Source organism: Belonocnema kinseyi, chromosome 4 (genome assembly GCF_010883055.1).
Source record: "Belonocnema kinseyi isolate 2016_QV_RU_SX_M_011 chromosome 4, B_treatae_v1, whole genome shotgun sequence".
NCBI classification, from domain to species: Eukaryota; Metazoa; Arthropoda; class Insecta; order Hymenoptera; family Cynipidae; genus Belonocnema; species Belonocnema kinseyi.
In genome coordinates this window covers 142,560,413-142,574,244 of record NC_046660.1, presented here as the reverse complement: position 1 = coordinate 142,574,244, position 13,832 = coordinate 142,560,413, and the positions used below count along the sequence as shown (strand labels likewise).

The 13,832-nt window shown below is 38.5% G+C and overlaps 1 protein-coding gene across 1 annotated transcript in view; it reads left to right on the top strand.

Annotated features, from left to right (window-relative positions):
• LOC117171585 (polyadenylate-binding protein 2-B-like) overlaps positions 1-13,832 on the top strand; it is a 113,553-nt gene that overhangs the window by 44,586 nt on the left and 55,135 nt on the right. Inside the window, exon 3 of the mRNA XM_033359029.1 lies at positions 9-123. Within this exon, the coding sequence (XP_033214920.1) occupies positions 9-123 (115 nt within the window). The remainder of the gene's footprint in view (positions 1-8; positions 124-13,832) is intronic.

Sequence of the window (13,832 nt, the reverse complement as noted above, 5' to 3'; positions counted from 1 at the left end):
TTTATTAGGAATTAGAAGCTATAAAAGCGAGAGTCAGAGAAATGGAAGAAGAAGCAGAAAAATTAAAACAGTTACAATCTGAAGTAGACAAGCAGATGAACATGGGTAGTCCTCCCGGAATAAGTAAGTTTTTTACATATTTATTTTTAGGTTACAAAATAATTTAATAATTCCGTTGGAAAACTCTCAAATAATAATTCGGTAATTTAATGTATTAATTGTTAGGGACAATTTACAATTACTGCTACCGGTATTAACAGCAGCTAAAACTTATAACAACTTAAAGTAACCGAGACTTATGGTAGGGATTAGCTTATATAGTTGAATTTAAGTTTTCATTGAATTATTATATACAATTTCACTAATTACAGGCATTATGAGCATTCCATTTTACATAAGCGCGCTGCCTAAAAAAAATTACTCAAGAGTTTCCTCAAACTGGTAGATTGTAGTCAATAAAATGCTTCTGTGCCAAAACCAAATAAAGTATAAATTGTGATTGACGGATTCGACAGTACTCCAGTTAAATTATACTTTTTCCCAGGAAAAATGGATAACATTTTGATATATATCGTACGTTGTTCCGTATGGTATGAAAATCAAATGTCAAAAGAGTTTCCCTCTGGTCGATGGATGGAACAACTCTTAAATCTAACGAACAACCCCCAAAAATTGGTTTTTGGCTTTTATTTCGAAAAGGGTGCATCTAACGACAAATATAGTTTTGTACACAAAATTTTTACATAAAATTCTAAAGAAGAGTAATATGCATTTTTTAATTAAAATTATTTCCTGAAAAAAAGTTCCTACTCCATCTTCACTCTATTGGGAATCGAACCACAAAACTTCTGATCTCCGGTCACGTTCACTCCAATGGAGTGAGGGTGGAGTAGAATCTACTTTTCAGGAAATAATTTTAATTTTAAAATATAATTTTCAATCTAGTCTGATTAAGACGTTAAGCATATTCTGTTATTGAAGATTCTTAACTTGATCGATATTGTGTAGATTTTCTGCCTTCATGGTTTGAAGGGTTGATCTACTGTCGGTAAGGTTAGCATCTCTGATGATATAACAGATTTCTTTAAAATAATTACTTGCACCATTAACACCTAGCTAAAAATGAGCTTTATTTTCTTGAATTAAGAGTTCCTATTTTGATCCCTCTAATAGCTTAATTGGAAAAGCACCTGACCGGAAATCAGAAGTTTTCTGGTTCGATTCCCAATGGAGTGAAGATGGAGTAGGATCTTTTTTCAGGAAATAATTCTAATTTGAAAATATTATTTTTCATCTAGTCTGATTAAGACGTTAAGCATTTTCTGTCAGTGAAGATTCTTAACTTGATCGATATTGTGTAGATTTTCTGCCTTCATGGTTTGAAGGATTGATCTTCTGTCGGTCAGGTTACCATCTATGATGATATAACAGATTCCTTTAAAATATGCATTTTTGTTGATCGGCTCATAGTTCCCGAGTATTACAATCTTTGAGTAGGGGGTCCGCTTTTTCTCCTGCGCATATTCCGAAATGGGGTGGTTTTTCAGTCATAATGTATGGAACTAGAATTTTAGAGCAGGCAATTCTCTATAAATATTGGTCAATAATTTGTTGTTATTTAAACAATTGAACAGCATATAAAGATTATTTCGAAAATATATCAGTTACTCATTTTATGGAAAATTGATTAGACTATGTGGGATATCTCTGGGATACCGGGCGACCTCTCAGAGTGCGCAGCCTTATCCTTGCATGCGAGGCTCTACAAGAATGGACGAACCCCTTTCCCTAGCTTTTCGTCGGAACAACAATAATAACACCATAGTTGTCGTAAGTGCGGTTCAAAACAATAGAACGCGCAGGGCACCCGACAATGGGTCGGCCAAGAATGCCGACCACTCTAGAGCTGGGGGAGCCACTAAAGATGGATTCACTGCGATGGATCGACTGAATCTCGGGACGTTTAGGTGCACGGAGCGACTAAATCGCGACTTGTTAGGGTTCTACGATGCGAGTGTGGCCCCTGAACGGGGTTACATGGCACGACTGCATGCTCTGTGGTGCAAGAAACACCCGGAGCTATCACTTTTCGCATTAACGTTTGCGAAACCATGCCGAACTACTCCAAAAAAGGGTTGATCATAAGATCAAAAGACGAACGCATCAACTCGCCATAAAAATAGGCTGGCAATACAGTACGCGCCCCACATTCAATGTGTGATTGACTCCGGATCCGTTATCACACTCTTAACAAGACAAACCTGCTGACCATCAGGTAGCATATTGTTGAGAGAATACGGATACTATCTGACGCTAAGAGATATTCTAAAGCGGAGACAGAGGTGAGTTAGAGAATATCAACAGTTTCTTTCTGACCCATCTAGAATCCTCTAAGATCCTCCAGTTACTATCGACCACCCGCTCAAACCAGAGGAGATCGAAATATTTTGGAGAGAAGTCTATGAAGTGCAGCATGGACTGGACGATGATTTAGAGAACATAAATAGCTTCAAGGACCTGTGGGATGCCCTCATAATACCTGATGAAGAATGTCCACCAATGATTACCGAGGAGGTGAAAAAAAGTATTAAGAGGGATGAGCTATTCCGCTGCGGCAACAGATGGTATCAAGACCTTCTGGTGGAAGAAGTTTCCTTCAACCCATCAGAATTTGGCCCGTATTTTCAACTAATATTTGAAGTCTGAAGAGCCAATTCTGGATTGGTTGGTGGAAGGGTGCACAATACTCCTGCCAAAAATAGGCAACTTAGTTATCCCGCAGAATTACAGGCGAATCACTTGTCTGAACACACTGTATAAGATATTCACAGCTATCCAAAATAATAGGATTGTTCGGGCAATTGAACCTGTGTGGCAAGAAATGTATGAACAGCGCGGCTCAAAGAAAGGCGTAGCAGGATGTCGGGGGAACCTGCTTACCGATAGATGTGTCTGCAAAGATGCAGCATCCTACCAGCGGGACCTATCGATGGCCTGGATTGATTACCGGAAAGCTTTTGTTTCGTCCTCCCATAGACTTATCATCTGTCTTTTGGAAAGCTTAAAGGTTCATCCGCAAATCGTAAGGTGCATAGAAAGATTGACGCCGCTATGGAAAATCAGATTTTCCATCTCATCTGGAAAAGATCGTGTAGCAACTAACCAGGTCACCTTTCAGAGAGGTGTCTTTCAGGACGACACCATGAGCCCACTCCTCTTTTGCCTCACATTATTGTCACTATCTCTAGCACTTCCCCATTCCGACGGGTACTTTTGCGGCAAACCTGCAGATCAAAAGTACAAGGTCACTCATGTATTTTACATGGACGATCTTAAGATCCATGCCAAAAACAAAGAGCTACTACATTTAGCTCTAGGGATTGTCGAACGTTACACTAAGGAAATAGGAACTGAATTTGCGTTAACCAAATGCACCAAGGTTTATTTGAAGCGAGGAAAACTTAATCGCATCTCTGAAGACCCTGAGCTCGTCGATAGAAGCGCAATACGATACCTTTGCGCTGGAGAGATTTATATATACCTGGGCGTGCCACAGGGCTGCATTCAGCATGTGGCATCTATAAAAGATACTCTCCGAAGCAGATACAAATGTCTCATCCGGTAGATTTGATCTTCCGAACTGTTGGCGAGGAAGAAAGTATCTGCAACGAACATGCTTGCCGTCCCGATAGTACTCTATACATTTGGAGTTGTTTCATGGACGAAGAACGAGCTCAGATCCCTTGATATCGGGACACGAAAGGTTATGCACATGAACAAAAGTATGCATTTCAAGTCTTCTGTTCCGCGACTCTACATCTCACGACGTCAAGGTGGTCGCAAAATATTGAATCTTGATTTTCTTCACAACAGGATTATTCTGGGTACAGTACGTAGAGTCAAAAATGGAAGAGACCCTCTTCTTAAAATGGCCAGGAAGCACAAATAAGTGGGCAAAAGAGCGTTTCTGTATAAAGCAGCGGAGGAGGCTGCTGAAACACTCGGACTTAAGTTCAGTATAAGGGGTGAGAAAAATGCATCAAATCTTATCTTTCTCGAGTACTCACTTCTGAAAGCCCGCATTAAGAAAGCACAAGAGAAAAACTGCTCGATAAGAGGATGCGCGGCATCTTCTACAGAAATTTAAAGGATCAGTCAATGTCGTGAGAGCTAACTTTTGCTTTCCTTAAATCACCCGTATTGAAGTTTGGCACGGAGGGTTTCATTTTGGGATGTCAGAACAGTGTCATTTTCACCTTAACATACCTTAACATACGGGGCGTGCCATGCACACCTCGTGCATTTAGCACACATACTATCTAGTTGTTACTCTCATGCGGGAACGACCTACATCCAAAGGCACAATGCATTAACCTTAATATCGCTCCTGTAAATGTTCCTAGGGAAATAGGGTCAAATAGAGCCCATTTCTCTAGTTCCTTCTCTCCACATTTCCATAATTTTTTTTGGAATCTGATCCATACTAGGTGCCCTTCCATCTCTTTTTCTACAATATTTTCCTCCTTTCCTAACTTTTCTCTTTACTCCACCTAACGAATCCAAAAAATATTTTTTCCATTCTACTACTTAAATATCTTGGTCTCAAATTAAAATTACTTCTTGAAAAAAAGATCCTACTTCTTCACTCCATTGGGAATCGAACCACAAAACTTCTGACTTGCGGTCAGGTGCTTTTCCAATTAAGCTATTAGAGGGATCAGAATAAGAACTCTTAATTCAAGAAAATAACGCCAATTTTTAGCTAGGTGTTAATGGTACAAGTAATTATTTTTTTTAATGAATCTGCTATATCATCAGAGATGGTACCTTACCAATAGTAGTACCTTACCAATAATAGCAGATTCATTAAAAAAATATCTTGGTCTCTTCCTTAAATCTTGTATACTCTTTCTCTTTCTTTTGATCACACCACTTAGTATACTGCTCCTTTTTTCTCCCATATTTTTCTCCATTACTCTTTTCTTTTCTCCATTTTGTTAATTTCTTTCTGACCTCCGTATTTTCTTTACAATCCTCACGCCATCCACTTCTATTCCCTCCTTTACTAACTTCATTTTTGCGTGTGCACTATAATCCTCTTTTTATTTCTTCTATCATTTTTCCCTCTCTTCTTCCATATTTCCCCCTCCTATTTTGATACTTCTGATCTTTTCTCTGCACTGTTCTTTTCCTTGCCTTGACCAATCCCCTTTTTCTGCATTTTTTACATTTGATCCCTTTTTATCCATATTGCTGTTACTTTTTTCTCCCTCTAATGTCACTATTAAGGGAAAGTGATCCGAGTCAATATAATATCCTATTTTTAGTTTCTTGACCTCTCTTACCTAATCATTCACTATCACATAATCAATTACCGTTCTCCTTCTTGGTAACCTTCCGTCACGTCTCCATCATTATTACTATTACTACATTTGTTTAAAAAACTATTTTTTGGAAAATTCTTTTTTTTTTGTTTGTTGAAAATCCATCTTTTTTGGTAAACAATTATTCTTCTTGTTCGAAAATTCATCTCCTTTGGCTAAAAATTAGTTGTTTTTATTGACAATTCAACAATTTTGTTGATAAAATGATTTCGTTGAAAATTCCATCTTTTGGGCAAAAGTTTAACTAGTCCATTTTTGGTTGGATATTTATTTCTTTAGCTTAAAATTCTCTTCTAAAGTCAAGTTGAATAATTCTGTTGGAAAGTTTTTTTTCGTGAAAAATTATGTTTTTAGTGGAAAATTTATCTATTTTATTCAAAAATTTATTTTATCGGTTGAAAATTCTTGTTTCTTTGTCATGTTGCAAATTAAATTTTGCAACTGCAAACTTAAGTAAAAATTTTAAATTTAAGTTAAAAATGTTCTAATAGTTTTATTAGGCTCTGAAATCTTGTCTCATGTATTTGCATATACAGTAAATTATATTTTTCTCTTTGCAAAAAGTCTAATGATTCTAAGTTCTATTCATGATTTCAAAACCGTAATAAATTTGAGGAGCAGCTAGATCGTCATTGGTGAAGTCGGGCCAGTTCGGGTTCGTGCTCGTGCGTTTTCGGATTTACACGAGGCTGGCCTAAGAACGAAAAATCCCACGTTCTGGAGATACTGCTGTAACTTGAATATTTAGGCACATTTTACAGGAAAAACGATCAAATTCATTATGTGAGATGTTGCTGGTACCTCAGTAGTATACACAAGTAATAAACTATTTTTGTCTTTTTTTCAACCCCACAATTCTGGTTCTAAAAAATTGTCTCGCCATGTTTGAATTTAATGATAGACTCGATAAGAGTATTATCGAGCAGCTGCGAAAGGTGGGGAAAGACCAGATAAAGATATGGCCTGACTTGAATTTCTTCAGTAACATTATCATCTTGTACGAAATCAAAACTTGGAGGGATGTTTTTAAAATCTGCAAGATCGTTTAGACAGTGCTGAACCTCAGAATCGTCTAGATTCATTTAAGAAAAAAATAATTTCAATAAGGTACAGTATGTGCTGGTGTTCTAATCCTGCAGACTGCCATCAATGAATCCCATCGGAATAAAACAGTTATAGTTAGTCAGGATGTCAATCTCCTTGCACTGATTATTGCTCTTCTGTGAAAAATGATATTTTTTTCCTATGAGAAAGAAAAGGAAATGCAAAATCGCGGCTGTATAGTTCCAAACTTTTTCAAGAGTCTAAGTCTTTATAAAACAGTAATGAATACATTTTATTTCTCATGCATTTAGTGGCTGCAATACAACCTCTGGCTTCTTAGGGTAGACAAAAATTAAAACAATTTGCGCTATAAAAATTAATTATACAAGGCTAAACCTTCTGAAACAAGTTTAAACGAATGCAGATACGTATGCTTCAACTAATCTGTGACTTCATTCACTCAGACTGTATCTTTATCTGGGCTTCCTCCAACTTCCGCCGTTGCTCGACAACACTCTTATCGAGTCTCATCAGAACTCTGTGGGTTTGAAAAAGAATAAAAAATAGTTTATTACCAGGGTAAACCCAGAAGAACAAAACAACAACAAAAACTGCAATGGCATAATGACGCGTAGAACAGAAGAAAACCGACTCTAAATCCTGGCACGCGCTACACCAAGCGAGGAAAATAAGTGAGCGTCGTCATGAGCTTCTAATAATTTAATATATCGTGAACTATTTCACGATTCACCCTGAAAATTGCACAAAATATTCTCAATACAATTATAAATAATTTCAGACCCAAGAAGGTATAAAGAACGGTCCGGCTTTAAAAAAATTTAATTTATAATAATTGCGAAAAACGTGGGTGATATAACAAAAACAATGCATTATTTACATTTTTTCGTTGTGTTTATACGAAATACGTACTTTAATGATCACGATAATTTTTCCGCAAAATGAATAGTTTGTGATTTATTAATTATTAAAAAGATTGAACAACATTTTCGCTGCAATCGATTTTTTAGTTGTAAATATGATATGAAATGACCAATATGGAAATATGTTACAAAGAATTTCTGTCAAATAAATCAATTATTTAAAAAAAGGCTTCCAAATTATATTGAACTTTAGGAAATGGCGTATAGGAGCATTAAATTATTATTAAAACTTTAAATTATTATTAAAACTCTTCCAGATCCAATAAAATTCCGAATAAATAATTACTCAACACAAAAAGAATACCTGCCGCACAAGTTTTCGAAAAAGTCGTTGACTATTTTATTTTTCAGATTCTGCAGTTGCGAGATGAGCGCGGTGACGAAAGATTGACGTAAAATAATGAAAATTTTTTTAAAGGCTTCAATATTAGCAAACAAAAATTTATTTTGCTACTTCAGTTTTAAAATTATGTTTGAATGGTTAATTTTATTTTATTATGATCACATTGAATTACAGACTGCTGAATTTCACGTGTTTGACAGCTTACATATTACATACATGAATGGGATAGCAAGGGGGGTTAAAAGAAGGGGGAGATAGGAAAGAAAAACACAACCTGACAATAGTAGATTTGACGATAACGGAAGCAAACGAAATGGCAGAGGTACTGAGTTTATTGCCAACACATGTAGGGGTAAGGAGAAAGGCAAACCAAGTAAGAAGACAAATTCTCAACAGATTTAGAATTTGGCTATTTTTGAGCAAATAGGCTCAATTTTTGGTTACGAAATTGAATAAGAATACCTTTGCTATGCCCCTTCGCTTTGACAACGATTGTTGAATTTGTGAGCAATATGCATAAGAAAATAGTGAGTTTGGATATATTATAATAAATAGGTTCAAGTTTTGTTTACGGAATCTACTAAAAATGTATTTCCGATGACTCTTTGCTATAACACTTTACAAATTGACAACTGTTATTAATGATTTAAATAATTAATATTAGTAAAATTAATCTTTCACATTTATACTAAATTTCTGCACTGCAATGAGCCAAAAATGTTCAATTTCGAAAAATAACTTTGGTTAATTAGTTTGTTTATAATCTAAGTTTTTTAAAAATTATTTTCAACAACTGCAAATCGTTTTTAGATCGTTTTAGCGTAGATATAAGAGCTTTTTTGGTTAATCTAAAAATCTTGAATAAAATGGTACTTCCAAAAAGTTACAAAGATATCAACATTGCGGTTAAATAAAAAATTAACCAATTTTTTATTTTAATCCAAACACATTTTTGGATCTTTGAAAACCTTCAATTTAGAAAAGAACGTCTAAATCGAATGTATATTGTAGACAAAAAATTAATTTGTTTCCAGAAACTTTTTTGTTCTACTGTGCCACCTCAAACGAACACAGCAAAATGTTAAAAATTAAAAAAAGCTTCTTCTATGTTTTTCGTACACATAATCACAGACATACACACTTGTAGTGCCTGGGGCATGGTTAAATATTAACTGATTTGACTTAAATTTAGACGAGTTTCTATTTTTGCACGTTTAAACCAATATCGTGAGTGAAAATTTTCAAAGCAAAAGTTATATATAAAGTCTTGCCTAATAAACCAGGGATAGAAGTACATAGAAAATACGGAATTGAAAGAGAGATAAGAAAAGGTCGAATTGACAATTAAGACAGAAACCAATAGACGTAGATAGACAAAAGATAAAGGATAACTGAGGTAAAAAAAGGGGACTGAAAGGGATGTCTCTTGATTTGAATCAGTGAAATTTCTGTCAGTTTCAGTTGAAACGGTTTATTATAATTTCTCTAATTACCAAGAATGTACGAATCGTTAGTCGGCGCTTAACACTCTGATGCAGCGTCAGGCTCAAGGATTCATTGGAATCCTCGATCCTTCTGGGAATGTTGTTCGCCAACTTGGTTGGTCCCGAAACGATAAGGAAGAGGTAACTTTATGCTTGCAGAAAGGATTGGACTCTGTCATGGGCAGGATAATCAAAGCCACACTAGATATTATTTTGTAACCCGTTTTCACACGAGTTACTCAAGAACGATAGCATCGGTGTTGTCAATAAATCGTCAACAGTGTAGAATTAACGCGAGGATAGGTGAATTAAGTTGATTACAACCTAGAAATGTATTTGACGAGACTTTTCAATCTTATATTGGATTTTTAACCCGTTTTCATATGGGAGTTCATTCAATAAGATTTTAAAGGAGTCAAATACGATTATATCCCAATTTTGTAATCAATAAGCTCGAAATACGCAGCGTAAACTACGCAAAGAGAAATACTTAAAAAGGAAGAAAAATTGAGTTAATGTATTCTAAAAATGGGGGTAAAATTACGAAAAGGATACACTTATGTAAAAAATGATCGTTAGGGATCCAAATTTAAAAGATTGCGAGTCTATTGCTCTTTGTATAAATTACAGAATTTAAAAGCAAATGGTCATGAAATGCAAAATAGCAAATAACGAGCAATCTCAGACGCTGGATCTAGGGACCGTTATATTTCAAGAGAATTCCTTATTCATAATTATTTTAAAATTTAATATTTAAGGGCATGTGACACAGCTAAATGTCTATATTCACTGAATTTTTTTTTAAACCAAAAACTTGTTTGTAAATAAAATATCAAGCTCAAATTTTGGAAAATGTATTTGAGCACAATAAAGTACGTTTAGATACTTCATTTAGGTAGGAATTTCACGTCGACATTTTTTCAACGTTCGAACTTTTTTATACATAAAATATTGGCCTCAAACGTTGAGAAATGCAAAATCCGACCGAAAACTACATTAAAGTACAAAATGTAATAATAAAAGAGGAAAAAAAATCCAACTAAATTAAACCCGTACACAACAAAGGACGCGGCTATCAGTTCAGTGGGCATCAGCCGGTAACGGTTTTCGCTGTGTGCACGAAAATCCGAACCCTGGCGGCCACTAGACGAGGCTCTAAAAGAGGGCTCGTCCCCCGTTGTGAGTTATTTGTTTTGTGACGGATGAGATTTAGTCGAAATATACATTTTTACATCTTTTTTATTAAATTTTGTACTTGCCGTAGTCTTCTGTTAGCTCTTGCATTTTCAAAGTTTAGTTATGATATTTTAGGCATTAAAAAATTTCGAACGCTCAAAATATCTAAAGGTTCAGAAAAAAGATTTGAAAAAGGCTACCAGTTTTAATTTGGTCGCAACTAATTATCAGTGATGTTCCTACCCAAATAAAGTACTTAAACGTACTCTATTGTACTCTAATACATTTTCAAAAGTTTCAGTTCGATACTTTATACGAAGAGTAATCCGAGCAGCTTCTCCCAGAACATTCGGAGAGCCGTTCGACCGCGCAGTGGAGGCTGAACTGGACGAGACCGAAGTTCAATTGTGGAAGGAGCTGAAGAAGGAAGAGCCAAAAAAAGCCCAAGCGTATCAACGCCCATCTCCGGAAGACGAAAAACGGCGAAATGGCCCACCCTGTTACTGCTGCCCTGAGTATGACTTCCATCGAGACTGCCCCGTCAGAGCAGACAGGAGGAATGCTCCTCAGTAAAACTGGCCAGGCTCGGGGGCCCGAGAAACCGCCGAGCACAAACCAACCCAGGACCCCCAGCAATAAACCTCACCGGCGTTCCAGCACGCAAAATTGAATCTATCTCCTTCCAGAGTTTCGGCAGACACCAGTGGAAATCTCTCCACCCGAACTATGCCACCACTTCCCGATGGAGTATCAGGACCAGTTTCTCCAAATCGTGAGAAGCCATGCTGCCATCTTCCAGCAAGGAGGCCCCCTATGTCAAGCTATGACAATTCAGCATGTGATTCATCTCTCCAATCCCACGCCTTTTCGTGAACCACCTCGACGTTATTCCGAAGAAAAGAGACGGTGGCTCGACGTGGAGGTCCGTGACATGCTCGGCGATGGGATGATTGAGCCAGCTAATTCTCCCTACAGTTCAGCAATCGTAGTAGCCGTTAAGAAGGATGGAGACTATCGATTCTGTATAGATTACTGCAGAATCAGCTAAAAAACGGTGGACGCTCCGCAATGTCTATCCAGGATCCATGAGATTCTAAAAGACCTCGGATGCGCCTAGATCTTAATGACACTCGACCTTAAAAGCGGATAAAAATGCACCCGGTACCTTTCAGACTCTGATGAGGCATGTTTTAGCAAGACACTGGGGCCAGTTTGCCATAGCATATCTAGATGACATTATCATGTAATCGAATCACTGAGAACAACATCTCCTGCACCTGGCGCTGGTTTTCGAGAGGCTCAGCATCTATGGTTTTACCTGTTCATCCCAGAAATGTCATCTGGGTCTAACCAGCCTACCCTACCTGGGCATGTCGTCATCTCCGAAGGAAATGTCCCTCAACTATAGCATCTTCAAGCCATATTGGATGCCGAACCACCTAGCGCTAGGAAGGGCCTAAGATCCCTTTTAGGCACTATGAACTGGCTCCACGAATATGTTCCTCACTTCTCGGAAACTATCGCCGCTATCATGGATTTGCTGTACCCTAAACACCCCAACAAATCGACGGTTGTAGCTTCAAGGGCCCTAGAAGCCATCAAAGAAGATCCCATCATGAACCATTGAGTCGACCCGCCCCCTGCTTCCCTTCATTCTTCAATTGGACGCCAACGCCCGCGGAATTGGCGCTGTGTTGATGCAACAAGGGCCAAACGGTAATCACAGAATCATCGCCTACGCTAGTGCCAAATTTTCTGCTACCAAGGCAACAATGTTGGACCGGCAAAAAGATACCCTGGACAAACTGACGAGATAAGACGTGTTACTCAGCCGTTTTAATTTCAGTATAGAACACTGCCCCGGAAAGCAGAATGAGCTACCACATGCCCTGTCGCGCTACCCGTATCCCGAGACAATATTTCCGGGAGAACCGGACCTTGAACAAATGGTTCCACCCAGCAATCCCAACCCTCAGGAAGATTTGAACAAACATTGTTCCAGCATTACGAGCAACCAATACTCTCTCTTCGAGGAAGTCTACACGGCCGAAACAGAAGACCCGGACATCGAACGAGACATCCGCCGCTGGACCCAAATAGAACTCCAGCCTGGGTGGTTGCAACAAACCATCAGCTCTCGAATAAAGCCGCAGGGTATAACGCCGCCTTAGATCATCGTCGAATTAGTCCGTATCAGATCATCGAACACGTGACTGGCGATGTCTACAGGATCCAGAAGGAAAACCAGTTACAAAAGGTGCATGGAAAGGACCTTTGGCAGGCGCCCAGGCAGCACCCTTTTCGACAACACGCTGATGCTGGCGACGATCCACCTCTCAAGACCGAATCTCCTTCGAATCATGATGAAGAAAGTTTCTCACCACCGGCTGCACCTGGAGTCCCTATTTTTAGTATTGGGGCATAGCCATACTCCACAATGCTCATCCGAGCACCTCAGGTCTCAGCCGAAGACCAAACCGCACCAGGCCCATTGGGTCCGCTACGTCCTCAAGCTGAGCTACGACCTTCCTTCAGTATTGGCACAGAGCTATACTCCACCACTCTCATCCGAGCACCTCAGGTCCCAGCCGAAGACCACAACGCACTAGGCCCGTCGGGTCTGCTACGTCCTCAAGGTGAGCTACGACCTGCCTTCAGTATTGGCGCAGAGCCATATTCCAGCAAGCTCGTCCGGGCACCTCAGGTCCCAGCCGAAGACCACAACGCACCAACCCCGTCGGGTCTGCTACGTCCTCAAGCTGAGCTACGACCTGCTATCAGTATTGGCGCAGAGCCATATTCAACCACGCTCATCCAAGCACCCCAGGTCTCAGCCGAAGACCTCAACACACACGGACCGTCGGATTCACGGCATCCTTATGCAGAGACACGAGCACTCCCCAGTGGCATTACTTGTACAATTCCATATTATCAAGACGAAGAATAGGTAGAGTCGGATTCCTCGGAAGAGGATCCCGAATGATATAGTATCGCTAGGAGCCGTTACAAGCTTCGAAGACGACGTCCCATGAATTATTAAATAATTATAGATAGCACAGTCCCGTTCCGACCACGAAGCAAGGCTCTATCTGGATGGAGGGCGAATTGATATACATCCTCAATGTATAAAAAGTGACAGCTGAGAATTCTGACTCGAGAGAACTGTCACTTGTGATTGTCACAAGTGTCTATTTCCAGATCTCAATTCCCAGCTCTCACCTCGACGAACCTTGGTTTTATACAGTCACATTTTCTTTAATCTACTAACTCAGTTTATATTCCAAAAAACTTTTCTTTCTTAAATACGGGTTCCAAGTAGAACTTCTGGTAAGATACTTATAAACTGATCATTTATCAGTATCTCAGAAGAAGTGTATAATTAAGCAAGTCAAGTTGAATAGAAGTTTTATGACCTTATCACGAATTGTTACTGGTACTAGGACATGTGCATTATAACACC